The 21,806-nt window shown below is 37.4% G+C and overlaps 1 protein-coding gene across 38 annotated transcripts in view; it reads left to right on the top strand.

Moving 5' to 3' along the window:
- The window catches only part of RBFOX2 (RNA binding fox-1 homolog 2), a 290,149-nt gene that overhangs the window by 174,100 nt on the left and 94,243 nt on the right, over positions 1-21,806 (top strand). For 2 of the 38 annotated variants that reach the window (XM_024352860.2, XM_003317170.5), the window contains exon 1: positions 15,437-15,710. The exons of 29 other annotated variants lie outside the window; for them this stretch is intronic. In XM_024352860.2, the coding sequence (XP_024208628.1) occupies positions 15,684-15,710 (27 nt within the window). In that variant the 5' untranslated portion in view covers positions 15,437-15,683. Of the gene's footprint in view, positions 1-5,597; positions 6,180-15,271; positions 15,711-19,003; positions 19,124-21,806 lie in introns of those variants that run through there. 7 more of the 38 variants (XM_063808237.1, XM_054675465.2, XM_001143459.7 and 4 more) reach the window with 7 other exon arrangements.

The raw sequence follows: 21,806 nt of genomic DNA, 5'->3' as shown, positions 1-21,806 counted from the left end.
CCCACTGTGCCCGACCCAAGTGTTAAAACTTATGTTGAAAAATGAATTGGGGCTGGGCATGGTGGCTCACACCCATAATCCCAGCACTTTGGGAGGCTGAGGCAGGTGGATCGCCTGAACTCAGGAGTTGAAGACCAGCCTGGGCAACATGGCAAAGCTCCATGTCTACAAAAAAGTTGAAAAAATTAGCCAGGAGCCATGACATGCGCCTGTAGTTCCATCTACTTGGGAGGTTGAAGTGGGAGGATCCTTGAACCTAGAAGGCAGAGGTTGCAATGAGCTGAGATTGTGCCATAGCACTCCAACCTGGGTGACAGAGTGAGACCCCGTCTCAGAAAAAAAAAGTGAATTGGTATTGCATGTCTTTGCTAAAGAGATGTATGGAAATATACATGAATGACTATTTTCTGAATTCATGTTTTTTATTGATCAGGACACATGAACTTTAATACTATAAAAGCATCCATAATATTGTAGAGTGTAAACTTGAAAGTGGAATAGATTGGCATCATCAGCCAATAACTCTTGAGTTTATTGTGGAAAATTAGTCTTTTTATTTCTAGAATTTTTGAGTAAATATATTATTTAAAATTTTAAGGAAATACCCAGTCTGTTCTGATGAGGGAGGGGACTCAGGAGTAATTTCTGAGTTAAAATATTTTCATTTTTTGTTTCTATTTTTAAAATCATTTTGATAAATGGGGAAAATACTGAAAGAATGATGTTGAGCTATTGATCCATGCATGGAATTTCTTTCTGTTAATAACTGAGGCTACATTATTCTGAAGAAAGACCATATCAAGAAAAGAGAGAGAAACCTTTCAAGTTTATAATTTGATTTTTTGTAGTGTGTTTTGTCTTATAGGTAAAAGATTCTCCTTTTTTTTTTCCATCAGTATTATTTCAAATTTTGGTTTGACTAAGTTATTAGTCTTCAAATTATAGCAATTAAAAAAATTTTACAGAAAGAAATGGGTAAAGGCAAGATAAAGTATAAGAGTTATAATTCAAATATTACATTATTTTGACATTTTTCTGAAGAGCTGATTATTTAAGGTATACCTGGTCATGGTTTCGGCAGAACCTAGGTGAGATATCTTAATCATATATCTAAAGATTAAGATTCTTTATTGTCTATATCCTCTAGTCTTTTTTTTTTTTTCAAGAGACAGGGTCTTGCTGTGTTGCCCAGGCTAGAGTACAGTGGCATGATCATAACTCACTGTAACCTTGACCTCCTGGGTTTATGTGATTCTCCCACCTCAGCCTCCGAAGTAGGTGGGAGTATAGGCACATGCTGTGTGCCACCATACCCAGCTAATTTTTTTGGGGCGGGGGTATAGACAGGGTCTTAATATGTTGACCGGGCTGGTCTCAAACTCCAGGCCTCAAGCAATCCTCCTGACTCAGCTTCCCAGAGTGCTGGGATTATAGGCATGAGCCACTGCTTCCAGCCTATATCCTCTAGTCTTAAATGAGAGTTTATAGTTATCACATTATGTTAGGTAAAGCAAATGTGGTCGTATTATTATTATTATTATTATTATTATTATTAGAGACAGAGTTTTGCTTTCGTTGCCCAGGCTGGAGTGCAGTGGCACAGTCTCGGCTCACTGCAACCTCTGCCTCCCAGATTCAAGCAGTTCTCCAGCTTCAGCCTCCCAGGTAGCTGGGATTACAGTCATGCACCACCATGCCTGGCTAATTTTTTGTATTTTTAACAGAGAAGGGGTTTCACCACATTGGTCAGGCTGGTCTCGAACACCTGACCTCAGGTGATCCACCTGCCTTGGCCTCCCAAAGTGCTGAGATTACAGGCGTGAGCCACCGTGCCTGGCCTAGTCATATAAATCAGAGACCATGAGAATATTAATAATTTTTAAAGTACTTGTATTGAAAGTAAAATCTGTTTTGGTTCCTTTAAACTTTTAACAAATTATAGGAGCAGTTAATGCTAATTTAAATGTGTATGAACGATTGGAAATTTATCTCTAAATTAGTAAGCGAAAACCAGCCACCACCCCATTCCACCGCCTGGAGGTACTAGTTTTGTCTTAATGGCTACACACACACACACACACACACACACACACACACGTGTGTATATATATGTATATGTATGGCATATAATGGTATGTGTATATATAATGTGTATACATATGGCATATATTGGTGTGTATGTCAACCAATACATTACATATATGTGTATACATATACATACATGTCTAACTTATATGTGACTTAATAAAAGCTTAACTAATTACACAATAAATTTTTTAGTTTTTTCATTTTATTTGGAGCACTGCTTTTCAAAGTCTAATTACATACATAATTTATTGATTGATGTACACATAGATTCATACATGCATGCATACCCCCATATAATTTCATTTACAAATATAGAACTATAACACATTATTAAACAACATAATATTTTTCTTTCTTTCTTTTTTTTTTTTTTTAGACAGAGGCTCACTTTGTTGCCCAGGCTGGAGTGCAGTGGTACAATCTCGGGTCACTGCAACCTCAGCCTCCCAGGTTTAGATGATTCTGCCACCTGAGCCTCATGAGTAGCTGGGATTACAGGCACCCACCACCATGCCCGGCTAATTTTTGTATTTTTAGTGGAGATGGAGTTTCGCCATGTTGGCCAGGCTGGTCTCAAACTCCTGACCTTAGGTGATCCGCTCGCCTTGGCCTTCCAAAGTGCTGGGATTACAGGCATGAGCCACTGTGCCTGGCAATTTTTTTCATTTAATAGTGCATCAGTCATATCTTTTCACCTTGTATGTATAGTCCAGAAGAATTTAAATCTTTCTCTGGAAATTGACTAGGCCTTCAATAACATTTGGGGATCACTTTCATGCTTAAATTATGTCAGTTGTTTTAGGATTTGAATTACAGTCTTTCATCTTAAATACAACAGCATCTGGGAATTTCCTCTATAATTAAGTCACCAAATATTGAACTGGGTTAACTCTTGAAGTTTAAGTTAATCAGCCATAGTTCATTATTACAGCCTTTTATGATGTATAAGACATATCATCATTTTCCAGTCTTCATATCAAGAAGAATCTTAGGAGATTTAATAGTGATTTAAGATACTAGCTTATAAGTGTATATTTGGCCCATCCTGCTGTACTGCTATGTATGAAATGACAGAAGTGTACAGGGAGGAAGAAGGATTAATAATTATTTGATTTGATTAGAAGAGGAAATTTAGCATAAGATTTTATTGCAGAAACATTCTTTTTTTTTTTAAAAGAAAGGTGTCACTATGTTGCCTAGGCTAGACTTTGAACTCCTGGCCCAAATGATCCTCCCTAGTAGCTGGGACTACAGGCACATGCTGCTGTACCCAGTCTTTTGTTATTTCTTAATTACCATTTTAATACCTATACAGGAGACTGTTAGAATATATAGTCCTCTCAAATCTGTGGGAGATTGGTACCAGGATACACCCTCTCACGCCCCTGCAGATACCAAAATTTGCAGATGCTCAAGTTTCTTATATAAAATGGTGTAGTATTTGCATATAACCTATGTTCATCCTCTTGTAGACTTTAAATTATCTCTAAATTATAATTTCCAAAACAATGTAAATGCTATGTAAATAATTATTATAACTATTGTCTTTAAAATTTGTATTATATTTTTGTTATTGTACAGTATTGGGTTTTTTTTATTGCTTTTCACAAATATTTTGTTTGCAGTTGGTTGAATTCACAAATGTGTAACCCAAGGATAAGGAGGGCTGACTGTATATTATAATCCCTTAAGGTATGGCAAAGCACATCTGAAATGTTATGAGGCTTTGATAATCTCTGTTAAGAATTGACAAAGTAGGGTTTTATAATTCTAATGGTGAGAGAGACTATAAAACTGTGTATTAAGAGCAACTTTTTTTTTTTTTTTTGAGATGGAGTTTTGCTCTGTTGCCCAGGCTGGAGTGCAGTGGCGTGATCTCGGCTGCGGTGGTGAGCCTTCGCCTCCTGGGTTCAAGCAATTCTCCTGCCTCAGCCTCCCAAGTAGCTGGGATTACAGGGTGCATGCCACCACGCCCAGCTAATTTTTGTATTTTTAATAGAGACAGGGTTTTGCCATGTTAGCCAGGCTGGTCTCGAACTCCTGACCTCAAGTGATCCCTCTGCCTCAGCCTCCCAAAGTGTTGGGATTACAGGTGTGAGCCACACCACCCGGCCAAGAGTAATTTTTAAAAAATGTTTTTCCATGTATGAGAAGTTGCTTACAACATTTAGTTTTGTGCTGTAGCATTGTTTTGCTTTTTGGCTTTGCCTGTGTCCTTATCTATTTCTCCCATAAACTGTAAATTCATTGACAACAGAACTGTGTTCATTTCTCCAGGGCTTAGTACAATATTTTGTCTGCAATAGATGTTCAATAAATGTTTTATTAATTATACTGAATAGATTTATTCTTGTTCTTCATGTGTAATGCACATAGAATCAGTACCAGCAAATTTAAGATAATCGAGTATAGTGGTCCTCCTAATCTGTTAGAACTGAGTTCAGGTAAATGTTTAACCAAGAATACCATCAAAATATGCTATAGCCATTTTGACTCTTAAAAATCTGTTTCTTCTGAACAATCCTAAAATAAATTACAGTGACCATAAAAGGAGAAGAATTACACTGATGGGGGCGGGGCATGGAGGGCATGGTAATACTTAAATTCTCACAGATGCCCTCACAGTTGCATTTAATCCTCATGGTTTAATCATCCAAAAGCATGTTACAATATTACTGGCTCTCCACGATTAGGGACGTCATAGCCCCTGAAACTTATTTAGAATTATTTACCATTTTGAAATTTTGAATGCTTGTTCCAAATAGAAGATTTCGTAGGATCAATAGTTACAACTGGTTTGTCTTTTAATAAACATTTATTTTCACTTTCTGCTCACTCTGTGTCCTTTTTCTAAGGATTACTTAGCAGTTTTCTGATTTTTGATGGGCCATTTAGGCTCTGAAAGCCAACTCTTGAACCTATTGTGCTTTGTCAGACAAACCTAACACCTGTCCATGTTTGTTACTGCTTTTAATATCTGTTATAGAAATATGTGTGCACATGTGTATTTGTATATAATGGCAGGGTGGGTATAGCAGCTCCCTAAAAGGAGAAAAGCAACTGGCTTTTCTGAAAAGACCTTTCCACCCCCACCTTTTTGCAGACAGCCGGAGTTAATCCTTCCAAGTTTGACTGGAACAGCTGAGCAAGTGTACCCTGCATATCTGGAGGCCTCCAGTGGACTCATGTTGCCTCAGAGTTGGGGCCACTTTCTTCTTTTCTAGTGCTGATCCTGCCAGCTGTCCTAGCCTCTGTTAAAGCACAGCGAGGGAGGTGTTAAATGATACAAAAACATACAGTGTCATGAAAGGGATCCCCTTACTGCGTGTATCAGTGTGACTTTTTTCTCCCATTCCTTTCCGTGGCAGAAAGGTTTTATACTGTTAATCCTAACACCTGTCTCTGCCGGAGACAGTGAGAAGGGTGTGTGTGTGTGTGTGTGTGTGTGTGTGTGTGTGTGTGTGTGTGTATGAGAGAGAGAAAGAGAATGCGCATGCGTGCACACGGGTACATGCTCCCCGCCCAAGAAAGAATAGAGTAGTAATACCAGTCCCATCTGCCTTTCCGTGTCCTGGATTGGGAGTATTCTCTGACGCACTTAAAGCCTGGAACATATATATTATTTTGGCTCCTGGATACCTTAGACTTCCTACCGTGTTTGTGTGCCAGTGTGAGGAGCCTGTGTTCCCTTCCCTGGCTGTCATTCTCTGCCTCTTGAGTTTCTGGTTGAGTTGTCAATTTAAAAACCAACAGTAACAGCAAATCTCCAGTGTAGTTTACAGTCTGTAACTAGTAACTCAAAGCTTTTTGCTTTTTTCTGAACATCTCTTCTGTGTATTGTCAAATCCTGTTGGGGTGGAGGCCTGGTCTCAACCAAGCTCCGACTTCATCAGCTGAGCCAGCATACCTATCTGCGTAGACTGGAGGTCAGCGAAGGATTTTTTTGGTGCTACCTAGTTCCTTTGGACAGGACAGCCAGCGCAAACAAGGCAAAAACTTAGACACTTTTTGTACTGTCCTTATCTGAAGATTTTTTCCCTTTTGCTATGTATGGTGTATATTGTATGGATTATCAATATCCTGTTGTCCAGGTAAGCTAAGGGTTATAATTTCTAGATACTGTTTGATTGATGTGAAGCTTTATGGTGGAATGAAGTGCCTACAGGCTTTCTGTCTTTTGACCCGGTACCATTCAGAGCCTAGCTTTCCCAGTGCTTTTTGCTAATTTACTGTAATAAGAGGATTTAATTTATAGTATTGGTGGCCAGACAAAGGTGGTTGGCATTCACCCCTAGAAGTTCTGAAACTTTGGAGAGATTCTGTGTGTGTGTGTGTGTGTGTGTGTGTGTGTGTGTTTGTTTGTGTGTGTGTGTATGTGTGTGTGTGTGTTTCGAACCAGGTGGGCTGGACAATATAAATGTAATGTAAAAAACCCATCATATTATAATAAACTTTAGGCTTTGTTTTGAGCAGACGAGAGGCACAGTTGGCAGTTTCCAAATGTTGTATTTTCCAGAAAGGTAATATATAAAGTAGAGGGTATCTTTCCCCACTAAGACTATTTTTAGTCTAACGTTTTAGACTATTTTGTGATGAGATTAGTAACATCTTATTTGTTAACTTGTTGAAATCTAGAATCAGAAAATGTTAGGTCATTGCCAAGCATATTTCTGAATATCTTATAATAAGAAAAATTGAAGTTAGGAGTCCTGGATTCTGGTTCCAGCAATAGAGTTAACCACCACCATGTTCATGCTCAAATAACTTCAATTTTTCTTGACTTTAGTTTTGTTGTATATAAAATGAAGGAGTTGGGCCAGATGACCTCTGAGCTATCATGATTTTTTGAAATATTGTGATGGAAACCTAGAATAAAATAAATACAGTTAATACAATTAATTCTGAATTAAAGATACTACTTGGTCTGTCAGTTTGTTTTAGTTTGTTTTCATGTTCCTTTAATTATTTTTTTCTTTCAAATAGCCATTTCTCTAATAATTAGCACCTATGTTGCAGGTTGGACCGGAATGCATAGAGTTAAAAGAAATAATGGACTAACTAGTACATCTTATTAGGTATTTTGGGCCTAAAGGCCCAAGCTATTTTGGATTGGGCCTGTTGGATAAGCTGTCTGGAGTAAACTTACAGCTTTCATTCAAGTCTAAAGCTATCAATATTGCAATCATATGGCAGTGGCTGTGATTATGTTTCTCTTTAACTATATTCTAATAGGGGTCTATATTATATGTTTTATATTAATGATATAACTGTTTCTGTTATTTTGGATTATTCAAATTAAGAGTATTTTATATTTACCATAATGAGGTTTTGATATATTTGTGGATTTCACTTATCTATGAACTATATCTCTACTGACATAAAACAATAGCTTGGGCTTTGTAACCGCTTAAGGCTGGAAGTGTTATGAGACTAGATTAGAACCAGATCTTTTTACAAGTAAATATTAATGTGCTTTCAATGAGAAACATCTGTGAACAGTAAATTTCTGACCCACAACCAGCAAAGTATAGGAATTATAGTAACTATAACATAAGTAAATTCTTTGAGGAAAAAGTTGAAAAAGTAAAAATGTTTCCCAAGTGAATTGAAGTATTAGAGATATATGAAAAAATAATTACAGTATGTAATTGAATTTTTTGAGGAAGGAAATTGACCATCTCCCCCTCCCAATTTTGGGGTGGATTAAAGAGTTCCTGTTCAGAAATTATGACATGGTTTGATGAAAGTCTTTTGCAGCAAAATTTTAATCAATATTCATAATAAGATGAATTTTCCACCCCCAATTTTTTTGGTTATTAGTATTTAGTACTGATAAATGTAGTGCACAGTATTTGAAACTACACTTTCCTGTCTTTACTCCATTTGTAGGTTTATTCTGTCTGAAATTAACGTCGTTTAGAAATGGAGGTAATGGGATGTTAAAATTTAAGGGTTTACTCTCCATTCTGCCACATAGGAAAGCTAATGGGATTAAAAAAAACAATTTTAAATGGAAGGATCCCAAGCTATTTTACAATCTTATTTATTACCTTTTTAAAGTAACAGTTTTTTTCAGTGCATTTATAAATGAGTAGTAGATGGTTGGTTACTACCCAAACTCTTAACTACGGTTATAAAATGTTTTTAGCTTCTTTTATATATTCTTTTGCTTAGTTAAATCCAAGCTTTCCATTGCATAATGCTTGCAGTTTCATACTAATGCATTATACAGTTGGACGTTATGGAGGACATGATTGAACAGTATTTCTTTTAATGAAAGGTTTTACATCTATTTTTAATTAAGTTATTTCTAGAATTGCTAGTTTTGAGTTAATGAAACAAAGTGAGTTCTCTTCAACAGAAAGTTCAAAAATATTTTAGGTACTTGACCTTTCATTGCTCTTATTGTTAAAATCATGCCTATTTTAAGAGTGTGCCATTGAAAATGATTATTTTATTAGTTATAACTTTCGTAGAACCTAGTCTGGCCAAATTAGTTTAAAATCAGGCAGAGTAAGGAGATACAGGCTTGCTTGTGATTTAAGGGACGATGAATGTAGTCTCCCTGCCCAGACAAATCTATTTAAGAAACTGTTCCTGAAGTTATTCTTATAGACAGTCTTTCAGATTAAACATTTACTGCCTCTGATCAGATGGTTAAAATGTAACTTGTTGCAAGTTAAGGGTATTGTCTTTTATCACAGGTTTTCCTTAGGCACTTTTACTTAACCTGTCATCCAAGTGGTGAATGGGGCAGTTGGAGGAAGAGGAAACAGCGTCTTAAATTATTGGAGGTATAGCTAAATTTCCTGATTTGAGGGTTTAGGGTAGCCAAGGACAGCTTAAGGATATTAGGCATCTAGAAGATTGAGAGACAGAAATTTACCTATCTAAAGGACACTTTTTCTTTTGAAACAGAGTTTCTTTCTTGTCACCCAGGCTGGAGTGCAGTGGTGTTATCTCGGCTCACTGCAACGTCTGCCTCCCGGGTTCAAGCAATTCTCCTGCCTCAGCCTCCCAAGTAGCTGGGATTACAGGTGGGCATCACCACACCCAGCTAATTTTTTTTTTTTTTTTTTGTATTTTTAATAGAGACAGGGTTTCACCATGTTGGTCAGGCTGGTCTTGAACTCCCATCCTCGGGTGATCCACCTCCTCGGCCTCCCAAATTACAGGCGTGAGCCACTATGCTCAGCCTAAAGGACACTTTTGATATTGAGGTATGCTCAGGTCTTCAAAATGCTGTAGAGTATATTAGGCTCTCCATTTCTTCATGGGAAGTTGACCTTGGTGTTAAGCAGTACACACACACACACACACACACACACACACAACTATATAAATTTATTTACTTATATAGTTTATACTTATATAGTTTGTGTAATTATATTAACTTATATAGTTTATACTTACATAGTTATATAATTATATTAACTTATATAGTTTATACTTATATAGTTTATGTAATTATATTAACATATGCAAGTTTATACTTATATAGTGTATGTAATTATATTAACATATGCAAGTATAGTTTATACTTATATAGTTTATGTAATTATATTAACATATGCAAGTTTATACTTATATAGTGTATGTAATTATATTAACATATGCAAGTATAGTTTATACTTATATAGTTTATGTAATTATATTAACATGCAAGTTTATACTTATATAGTGTATGTAATTATATTAACATATGCAAGTATAGTTTATACTTATATAGTTTATGTAATTATATTAACATGCAAGTTTATACTTATATAGTGTATGTAATTATATTAACATATGCAAGTTTATGTAATTTATATAAATTGAATTTATTTTCTCATTCTGAATTAGTTTATTGTGTACCAACTGTTTTTTGAGTACCTACTGTGTGCCAGATACTATGCTAGACACAGGGATATTAGTGGTGAACAAGACAACAAAGTTTCCTGTAACTTAATAATAGAGGCATGGCATATGCGTGGCATGCCGTTGGATAAAGAGCAGTCTTCAGTTTTCACAGATTAATCATGTATTATCTTCTTGACAACCCAGTTATTGATAAATTTGTTTACATCCCATCCATTTTCATATTTGTCTGAGAACCTTTTCCTTAATCCCTCACAGGGATGTGTACAATGTACACATAATTTCAGTTGTATGTATGACTCTAGTTATCTGGGATTTGGGATTTCTTAAAGATATGAATAAGTTACCCAAAGACATGTAGTAATTTGTGAATTAAATTTTTTGATTTGCCTGGCCTCACTGATGTCTTAGTTTATGTTATTTGTGGTTTTGTGCTAAAGGTTTGACTTTGGGGAACAGGAAATAAATGAGGATTGTTTTTTATAAGCCTATAAGATCTAAAGCATTTGATTTCAAATTTCACACTCACTTTTTTTTTTTTTTGAATGGTGAATGGCTTCTATATGACTGAACTCTGCCTAAACTAGAGAAATAAAGTTAGGGAAATAATAGAGTTAGCTGTAATTTGACTTCATTTATGTTAAGGGGAATGTTGGGGCAAAGGATATTAAAGTGGTATTGTATTAGAGGTGCTTCTGGAAAGGTATTTAATATCTGTTAGGTGTAAATTGTTATTTACACTTAGTTAGGGTTATTGTGTGGGGGCGTGTGCCGTGAAGAGCCTTTATACCAACAAGTTTTTATTATTGCAGGAAATGCTCTCCCTTTAATGTTGCCTTTCACTTGGGTGTCAGAGGCAGCCTGGGAAAGTTGGAGCAAGCCCTGCCTTGTAGACAGAGACTCTTAGATCCACTTTTATAGCAGTGCTGGTATGTGGGTGGAAGGTAGGGAAGCTGAGTCACTTCTGTATGACAAGAACACCTAAAAAAAATTTTTTTTTAATGAGTGGGTATTATTTTGTCTAGAATCTGAACTATTCTAATAAAATTGTAAATAAAGCCTTTCTCCCACTCTTTTTGTACATCTTCCTTTCAGCTTCAGATTTCTGAAAGATACTGAAAATAAAACTGAAGTAAGGCCAGGCGCGGTGGCTCACACCTGTAATCCCAGCACTTTGGGAGGCCAAGACGGGTGGATCACCTGAGGTCAGGAGTTTAAGACCAGCCTGGCCAACATGGTGAAACATATCTCTACTAAAAATGCAAAAAAAAAAAAAAAAAAAAAAACTGCCGGGCATGGTGGTGTGTGCCTGTAATCCCAGCTACTTGGGAGGCTGAGACAGGAGAATCGCTTGAACCTGGGAGGTGGAGGTTGCAGTGAGCTGAGATCGTGCCACTGCACTCCAGCCTGGGCAACAGAGCGAGACTCCACCTCAAAAAAAAAAGTGAAGTAAATTTATAAATTTGAAGATATCTCCAAGTGTGCTCTTGGAAGAAAGAATGCTTTTATAATATTTTGATAACTACATAGGTGCTCTTCATTCTGATGTATCCATGTGTGAATAAATAAATGGCTAGAGTAATAGAAATCAAGGCATTATTGTTTGATTTCAACCAACATTCATTTACTGTGTATTCAGATACTGGGTTAAGAACTGGGGATATAGTATAAAACATGATTTCTACCCTCAGACTGCTCATAGTCTAGTCATAGTTATGCAGAACAGTAACTCCAACCGTTATGTACCATGGATTAGGTGCTAAGGTAAAGTATGCTCACAGATAAGGGGTACCTAAACCAGATGTGGGAGCAAGTAGGGTCAGGAAAGGCTTTCTGGAGTAGGGGATTTCTGAAGTAAGCCTTGAAGGATGAATAACCCATATAGTCGGCCATATTCAAGGGAAAACATGGTGTTCAGAAGAGATGTATGGGCTCAAAAATAGAAATGTGGGAGCCGTCAGGGTAAATTCTTGGTAACTGAAGTGATAGAATGAGTTGGAACACTTTGAGCAAGTGTGGTCAGCAATGTTAACTTCTTTGAGGTTTGGACCCTTTTGAGAATCTGATAAATACTACAGATCCTCTCTGCATGGAAATGCATATAAGAAAAATTTCTACTGGGGTGCCTATGTTAGGAACCATGCACTTTGGGTTAAGAACCTCTGGTGTGCAGTAAAAAGAGATCTGAGGATGACACCTTGCAAGTAACAACAACAATTGAGAGGATGGTAGAGGAAGAAGAGTACGACGGAGAAGAGGGTGAACAGGGAAAGAGGAAAGTTAAGAAAGACTGGTATCATTTTAAGTTAAGAGTGAGAGTTTCCCAAAGGAGGGAATGCCAAATACCACAGACAAATCAAAGAAGACATAAAATGTCCATTAAATTTGGCCATGATTTGGAGGTCTTCAGTGACTTCAGTAAGGTAAATTTCAATTGAGTAGTGTGGAGGAAAGGAAGCTGGGGTTCTGGAGATTGGATGAAACACTGAGGAAACAATCAAAGAGTTGAGACTACAGGGAGAAGTACCTCTTTCCTTCATTTGTTTATTTAATAAATATTTCTTGAGTACTTACCACGTCCCAGACACTGTGCTGAAAGCTGGGGATTTGTCCATGGAGAAGGCAGGGCCTCCTTCATTAGCTGACATCTCATCGTGCCCACCCTGTTCCAAAGCTTCCCAGCCCCTGCCCGTCTCTCTCCTCCCAAACACACATACAGGAAATGTCCTAAAATGATTTTCTCCTTGGTACATTACCGGGCACATTCAGCCACCAGGGGACTCCAGTTTTGCTGGGTCAGACCCAGGCTGCTCAATTGCTCTTCTCTCTCTTGGACACCAGGGAGCAAATTGTCCTCTATAATACCAGGGACACACTTCAAAATATCATTGTGCCAGTCAGACCTCACTATGAGCCTGTCATTCAGTGAGTTTATAAAAATCATTGTAACATTTTTTTTAAGCTTGTACCACTTCTTTCCTGTAATAAATTTTTAAGCCTATTTGCACTGTAAAATATTGGTTCTAAATGTAGAAAAGTAGCATGAATTCCTGGCCTGAGGAAACCTTTATCCTAGTCTTGGACTTTTTGCATGTGGGGACCCCTCATTTGCCCTTTTCTTTAAAAACAAAATAAAACAAAAAAAAACTCCTTGGGGCCTTGTCTCTTTCCATGATGTATGGAGGCTGCAGTCACACCTAAGTGTCAAGGTAGCTGCTGCTTTTCTAAGGATGGGGGCGGGGGACATTGTGGGGGAGATGCTATCTTCTTGGTGCCCCAGGCTTTTTGTCAAGAATAGTGTAATAAACCAGAGGATTCAGAGAATGATACACAGTGATTCTGAGGTTTATTTCAATTATTGGAACTGAAAACACAGTTATCCCATTAGTATGATTCAAGATTTTTTCCAAAAATACACTGGGTTGCTCTTGCTTCCAGTGAAACTCACCTGCCCATTTTCTGCTTACTCACTTTGTCTTTAGAAAATTTGACTGCTTTTTATCTCCCTCTGATTGGCTTTTCAGTTGCAAATTCAGAGAGTACTATATATTCTGTGTTCCAGGTCACTTCTAAAAAGTGTTAAATAAGAACAGGCCTAGTACTTATCTATATTACTTTACTCAGCGTTTTTCCTAATATTTGAAGATCTCATTCTTTTTAAAATTATTACTATGGATTATGCCACAAGTATACAGATATCTGTAAAATGCACAGAATAGAGCCTGATATACTATGTTACATCAGTTTCTCCAGGTTCCACAGATGGTCCTGTATTTCCTGTGTTCCTTTCAGAATTGTTAAAATGATTATTAATTTAGGAGCGGGTGTAATGATGTTGTATTGGCAGTGTGCCAGCCAATGGTGTTATACAACACATTTTTTTAATTTTAAAATTTTAAAAATTGAATTCACAATAGAGATAGGGATTTGCCATGTTGCCTTGGCTGGTCTTGAGCTTCTGGGCCCAAGAAATCCACCAGCCTTAACCTCCCAAAGTGCTGGGATTACAGGTATGAGACACTGCGCCTGGCCAATACAGAACATTTTTAAAAGCCTGATTCTGCATGTTGCCAAACAGTCCTTATGGAGACAGCAAAAAACTATGTATTCTCAGTGTGATTTGTTATTTTGAATTTAGATTTCTGTAGATGTTTATTTTTTAAATGGAGAGCTCGTGTTGTTAGCCGTGGGCTTGTAAAAAATAAAAATAGATAAAAATTAAAAATGGGAAGCTTAATTTTGGAATTAATCTTTTTAACCTTTGGGTAGTCTTTTAGAAAATATATCCTAAAAATACATAGCATAACTAAAATATCTCATAAATCCTTCAGAATGAGCTATTCATTAGAATGCTGTAAAAAATTAGAAAATCTTAATTTTATGAGACAACTGATAAGCTCATCATTTTATAAATTGTTTTATTTGAATGTGTGATAATATAAAATAGGGAAATTATGAAGTTTATATTCAGAGGTTAAAGATTTTTCCAAGATCACTAGTAAAGGGCAGAATTAGACCAACTTCTGGACTGAACCACATCTTTGATGCATTTTTTAATTATATTATTTTAATAAGAGAACTTTAAAGAAACTCTTATTGTCAGTATTCTCCTAAACCTGTAGCTACAGCATTCTATAACAATTACTATTTACAATAATGACACAAATTTCTAGGGTATATATAAGAAAGGATTTACCTTTTTCAATAAAGGCTGAAACATAGAAGGCTGGAGAAAACAAAAGGTGAATTTTCAGTTAACCAAAATTTTTATTGAAGCTGGAAGCCTTAAGCAAATTTGCATGCACCTTTGTGTATCTCTTAAGTTTCTTAAGCAGTCATATTTGTAGACACCTTTTTCAGAGTCTCCAGGTATTTTTTATAGTAGGAAAAAAATCATTTAAATTACCTCTCATTACCTCTGTCCTCTCTTTTAGTCCTTTGCTCTCACTAGGCTGGTTTGGTCTTCCAGGACAAGCAAGTTCTTGCATATTCCTGTTCCTTGAAAAACCTTCCAGTTAGTGGTCATGTAATAGCTTTTCACTTCTTCACATCTTTCTTGTTAAATCCACTGCATCTATAAACTGTACATCAGTAAAAATGTTTTATTAATATTAAAAATAATTTTGTTTCATTTCTTATTCATTAGACATTCATGGCTGGAATCTCTTAAGTCTGTATTAACTATAGTAAGCTGCTATGAATGCTTCCAGTGCTATATAATTAATTCCATCATCGCATCCTTAAAATATGCCAGCACATGGCGCTTGCCCCTCCCTCCCTCCTCCCCCCTACACACACACACACACACACACACACACACACACACACGCGCACACACGCGTGCGCACAGCGTACACCAAACTGCCATTCTCCAGCAGGCCTGCTTCTGGAGTTGGGAGATGTCAGCCTGCTGGGAGGGGGTGGGGGGAGGAGGAAGAGGTGGGGCTCTACTCTGATTAATTACCTTAGGCATTCAGGGGTGGGGCTTCCTTCAGCCATCTGCCTGAGATATGGGAGGGAGCTGGAGAAAGAAGGAGGGGGAGAGACTGCCAGAGAGGAAGAGAAAAGAAAGGAAGAAACATTAGAAAGAAAAAGGAAGGAAAACGGTATAAAGAGAGATCAATTACCCACCCTTAAATAGCTAGATTGGGGGGGGAGGGGGGTGGAAAAGAAAGCTGTGGAGGTGTGCCCCAGCACGGCTGCTTTGAAAGGTTTATCATCTATCCGTTTGGTTTATGGAGAAAAAGAAAATGGTAACTCAGGTAAGATTTGTGCTTCCTCGGCATGTTTCTTTTCTCCTCTCTGGGATCTAAATAAAGGTTTGAGGGTGGAGTATAGTAAGAAGAGTTTTAATTATTATTGTCTTCTTAGAACAGACCAGATTTATTGTTATCAGCTGAAAAGTCTGTGTCTGTTGAGTCCGTTTATGTGTGTGTTATGTATCCGTATCCTTTCTTCCCCCTCCCTCAACTCCATAGCAGATTTCTGTTTCCTGTACTGTGCAGCTGTAGCTCAGGAAAGACCCTGTGGGGATTTGTCTACCTCTTTGTCTTGGTTCTGAGAAGAGGGAGGGAGAGAAAGACTGCAGAGGTAGGAAGAGATTCTTGTAGACTGCCAAAAAGAGGGGAGCAGGATTCCTTTTAAGAATTTCAGAAGAATTTGTGTTATAGGGAAATCTGATTCCTTGTTCACTTTGGTTTCTCAGGATTGGCTATGGAATTGTAGTTTTGCTGTTACTCTAAACTGCTTATTAAAAATGAAGGTTAGGAAAGAATGTTTCATTTTCATGCCTTTGTTACTGGCAAAGAAAATTTTCAGTAGGAGCATTCAGGTGTAACAGAGGCAGGTAGAGCCCTCCTTGACAGGAGAACGAATCTGAATGTATAAATCACAATCACACAGGCTTTAAAATACATTTGAAGGAGAGAGAGTAGGAAATGGAAGATACCTCTCCTCCCTCTGTCTCCCCTCTCGTTTTTCTCTCTTCTCTTCTCTCTCTCCCACTCCCACTCACTCTCTCCCCCAACCCCCTCAATCCCCCTTTCTCCCCTCATCCTTTTCCCCTCTTTCTCCCTGCCTCTTTTTGGTTATGCCAGGCAATATCTAATCTGCATTTTAGCAAGTCATTCCTGACAAATGGAAAGGTGAATGCTCTTCCACAGTTCTCCCTGGCAAGGCAATTTTTCTTGTTAGCATCCTTCTGTACGCTCCATTACCCTTTTTCCTTTATGTATAGGTTAAGAGGAAATGATGAGGCTCTGATTTATCAATGAGAAATCATTTTACACTGTAGGACATTCAAATCCTTTAGTCTCAGACTTAAGATCAGTTTCACTCCAGGTTTCTATGCTCTGTGGAAATTTCATCACTGGACAGTGCTTTCCTTTTAAGGAGGTTGCCCTTTTTTTGTATTCTCTCTTCTCTTCCTCTCCCAGTAACCACCGGAGGGCGAGAGAGCCAGCTAGTTATCAGGATCGAGGCATCATTTTAGGAGCTGGAATCCTGTTTAGTTATATAATGCCCTGCAGTGCTGTTTGGAAGGAGGGAAACCTGTAGGGATATTTTCCCATTGGGACCCAGAGGAAAGAAGTTTCAAATATATCTTTTCAAAGTAATTTTTCACCAAATCTGAGTTTAGAAAATTTCAGCAAACTCCTTCCTCTTTTGGAAAAGCGGAGAAGCTTTTGAAATGTTTCTCTTCCATGTGTTATCCCCTCATCATCAGTCTAATTACCTCTTTTGAAATACTGCTTTATTTTTTTAAAAAAATTTACATAAAAGATAAATCCTGTTTCTGGATTCTCTTTTTGCTTGGGAGATGATACTTGCTTAACCTTAGAGCCCTCATTCAATTTTTATTAACTGGCAATATTAGAGGGTAACAGCTCTCTTCTTGCTTAGCAATTACTGAAGGCTTTTCAATGACTTGACTTTTCATTATTTATTTTTTAAACTAGTGAAAGAATGATCTAAAATAGAAATTTTTATGATGAGTTTTCTATTGCATCTTGGAACATTTCCCCTTAGTTTCTAGAGGAGCTGGTAAGTGTAGTGTGTGTGAGCATTAAGTTAGAGTGCATATGCTTATGCACACTTAATATTGTGGTCGTAATAGTATTTAAAGAAGCCATAAGTTTGGGAATGAAGTAGAAGAAATAAATGGAAACTGGAAAGAGAGATTCTGGGGTGCTTAATAATTCTAATAATAAAATCACCTGTTTTATCAGGATGTGCTAAATATTGAAGAAAAGTTATGAGTTTTTGCCCATCCTGAAATTATGCAACTGGAAAGGATAGAATATCAAATTTGTGAATTTTCAGTATTCCAGCGTATTTGTTTTGTTGTATATACTTTCTGTGTTAATGTAATGTACATAGTTGTTAGTAATCTAGGGGGAAAACAATCAAAGGAAATAACCAGCTGGGCCAAGTCTTTCATTTCTCCTGTGGTTGTGTTGTGTTGTGCCTGCGTGTGCGTGTGCGCTTGTGTGTGTGTGTGTGTGTGTTTGAGCCAGACATCCAATCCCAACATTTGATAATGACCTGTCACATAAGCTTTCTCAATATAGAATGTCTATACTGGTGGTTAGGGCTGGGTTTTCAAAGTTAAACGGTTTATTACAATGTAAGAGCAATGTATGGATGTGTTTTCACTGTTTTGCTACTTAGGTTCTTTGCATCTTCAGATGATACCATTTCTGTAGTCCCCAGTTTCCATTGCTCAGCTGTTGGAAAAGGGCTTTCAGTGAATGACTTTTTCATCATACCATATTAGATCCTTGTCAGTATTTGCACAGTGTATGCGCTTTATTATTACATATGCTCTACTTTTATAGGGCCTGTTTTTGTTTTAATTATCAAACTACTCTGTCATTTATAGTAAGTAATCAGTGCTCTGCTAAAAAGCAAATGGCAATTTAATCACAAAATTGTAATATAGCCGATAGACATGCTTATGTGATACTTAAAACATTAATTTTATCGGCTGTTCATGTGTATGTTGTAGGAGTATTTCACTGAGATCTCTTATTTTTTGGGCATATAGACCAGATTATTGCATCTCATATTTATGAAAATAGCAATATGGAATATGAAGGAAAGATAAATCATTCTTGTACTATGTGTAAAATTCGAAAAACAAAATTGCAAATGACTTCAACACTAATTAGTAAAAAATAAATGTTTAGCCAAACTCAAATTCAGTTATACTATCTATTGTTGAAAGGGAAAGTGTACTAGGCAGAGAGGAAAAGATTTTACAGTATGGATGTGAAAGAAAATTTTTGTACTCTACTATGGTATAAGACTGCCAGTTTCTGTGGAACACAAAGCCCTCCCTTTCTTGGACAGCTCAGTGCTTTGCTGGCATTTTCTTCAAAATCTGTTTTCCATCAGGACCAAGAGGAGGGAAGGTGTTAGGAATAAGGGAGGTTGGAAAGGGGGTTGCTGTTCCTTTAAATAGTGCAGTGAGTCCATGTGGCAGCAGGCCGCTCTGGAGTGTATTCTTTTGTAATGAATCACCAGTTCCATTGTCTGCTATCTCCCCTCTTTGTAGCTGGAAGGCTGAAGTCTTTCACCTGAGCTGCTGCCAGTTCGCTCTTCTGTTCCTGGGTGGTTGGGAGAAGAGAAGAGGGAGGGTATTTTATGCTTTAATTAAAGACAGATAAGAGAGCAGGTATGTTTTGCTTTGTTTCATTTTCTCTTTTCCTGTTTTTGTTTGTCTGGTTTTTGAAAGAAGTTGGAGTAGAGAATCTATTCTGTGATTTTGCTAAGCATATCCCATTTTCTCTGAATTCTGGAGGTCCTCACAGCATTTAGTCTCCATTTTGTGGCACTGCTTTAAAGTGATTCCATTCGGTTGCCTGCCAGTCATGCTCCCTTGCCACTCGAACCTTATCCCACCCTTCATCCACGGAGCTGCAGCCACACTGTTTGTTTTGGCACACTTTCCACTTTCTATGGGCTTTGCAGGATTTGGGGAGTTGGAGGATAGGCGGGGATTGTGGGTTGGAGACTAAATTTATGTTCCTTTACAATGAAAAAAAAAAGCCTCACTTTTTCCAGAGATTTGGTTTCTTTCTGAATTCTTCTACATTGCTCCATATCTTCAGTTATAACCATTTCTTCGCTGAGGCCAAGATTGTCTCTTGAAAAGTATTGCTTTTCTAAAAATTACTTAGCTTTCTTGAAAAGATAACCAGAATTTCATAAATGAAGCTATGATGAAATCCGAGCAATCTTGACTCATTAAATTGTTTTTTCCGTCTTAGTCCCCCCCTAATCACACACACTTTTCTCTTTCTTTTTTGGCCCCCTTCTCTATTTTTTCCTTTATCTTTCTCCTTAGCTTTGCAATTGAGTCTAGGTAAGCTTAATATTTGACAACCTATTACTTAAATTTGTATTGCTACAGGAGACATCTTCATATTGAACAGTAATGGCATCCCTCATTCCTCTCAGTGATAAGGCATAAGCTCCAATTCCTGCTTTCGTTCCTCCAGTTTTCTGTTCTCCCCTGAGAAATTCCAAACTCTGATCTACACAGATTGCCATATGTAAACAATTTTATCTCTCTCAAATTTGAACTTTTCATCATGTAATTCCTTACCTAGGGGTTGTTTCTTGGACATCTGTTTATGGTAGACAGATAGTTTCTGGGAACCAGTCATACTAGGTGATACAGCCCCCCACTTACCCACCCTGGTCTCCTTCTGGTATACCATTCCTCTCCGGGATCTGACATTACTGGTATCCCACATGTTCCCTTCTGAAGTCATAATTCCTCACTCTTTTTTTTCAACATTTCCAAACCACTGTCAAATCTTTTTTGAACATTTCCTCCCAACATTTTGTATGTGAAATTTGCCAGGCACAAATACAAGGCTCCCCTGCAGTAAATACTTTGCCCTTTTGATTGTAGCACCTTTCTCAGTGGGCTCCAGTGTTCAACCTCTTCTAGGCAGTGAGAAATGCTGCATTCCGCCATCACGATGTATTGTGTCTATTCCCCAGACTCTTAAATGTTTCTCTATTACTATTAGAATTATTAAATTCAGGAAAATAATTCATTAGAGGTCATTGCCAGAGTGAATCATTTAAAATGCAAGTCTGATTTTGTCATTCCTGTGCTTATACCTTACAGTTGCTCCCCTTCAGTCTCTGAATAAAATCCTGTGACCCTGCATGATCAGGAACCTGGCTGTCTGTCTAGTCTCATCTCCTGCCATCCTTTTCTTTCTGTATTTCATTCTAATGACACTGGCCTCTTTGCTGTTCTCTTAACATGCCTAAGACCCTCCTGCTCAGGACCCTTCTGCTTTTCTCCCTGCCCAAAATGTCTTCCCGCTGGTACCCATATGGTTTGTTCTACTCTTGAATATTTCTTCTCAAGGGCGACCTCTCCCTTAACTTTCCTAGCTAAACCAGCACTCCCTCATCACTCCTACCTTCATTCTGCTTTGTCTTCACTTGTCACTGATTTTAGTTCTTACCGTTGATTGTTATATGTTTATTTGTTGTCTGTCTCCTCCCCGACCCCAAACAGAAGCTCCCTGAGATCAGGATCCTCGTCAGCAGTCTGTTGTATTCCCAGTGTGTAGAACAGTGCCTGGCACATAGTCATAATAAAAATAGCTAATCTTTATATATGCTTATGATGCATTAATATCAGATACCATTCTAAGCACTTTACCCTCATTAACTCATTGAATCCTCTCAGCAGCTCTGTGTTATCTCCGTTGTACAAAAGAGGAAACTAGGCATATGATGGTTAAGTAACTTGCCCAAGTTCAGACAGCTACTAAGAGATGTTGTGGGGAATGATATCCAGACAGACTGGCTTAGAAATTGATATTCTTAACCACTGTACTCTAATGCCCCTTGTAGGTATTGGGTATTCAGTAAATATTTGTTGAATGTGTGAATAAATTAATTTAGTTGAGACTCTGATTCATTTCTGAAATTTCCATCCCTGACTTAAGACTTTGATAAAACACTTGCAGTAATGGAATTCATTGTTGAATAAGATTACTTCATTCTTATAATATGTAATAAAGTATACATTATTCTGTGATAAAAATATTAATATTACCTAATAATACTAAATAATAATGCAGAGCACATACTGTGCATTAAGCATTGTCTTAAGTGCTTTACATATTTTAGGGCATTTATTCCACTCAGCAGCCTTATATACTTACTCAGCAGTACTATTAATGTCCATGTTGTAGAAATTAGGAAACTCAAGGAGTTTGGCTCCAGCATTTCTGTTCTTAACCACCACTAATAATGACCATTATTAAAATAAGTTTTTGTTTTTTTATACCTACTTTGTGCCAGTCAATTTTACATACATAGCA

This window comes from Pan troglodytes, chromosome 23 (assembly GCF_028858775.2).
Source record: "Pan troglodytes isolate AG18354 chromosome 23, NHGRI_mPanTro3-v2.0_pri, whole genome shotgun sequence".
In the NCBI taxonomy this organism is placed as follows: domain Eukaryota; kingdom Metazoa; phylum Chordata; class Mammalia; order Primates; family Hominidae; genus Pan; species Pan troglodytes.
This window is presented reverse-complemented; position numbering and strand designations above follow the sequence as displayed.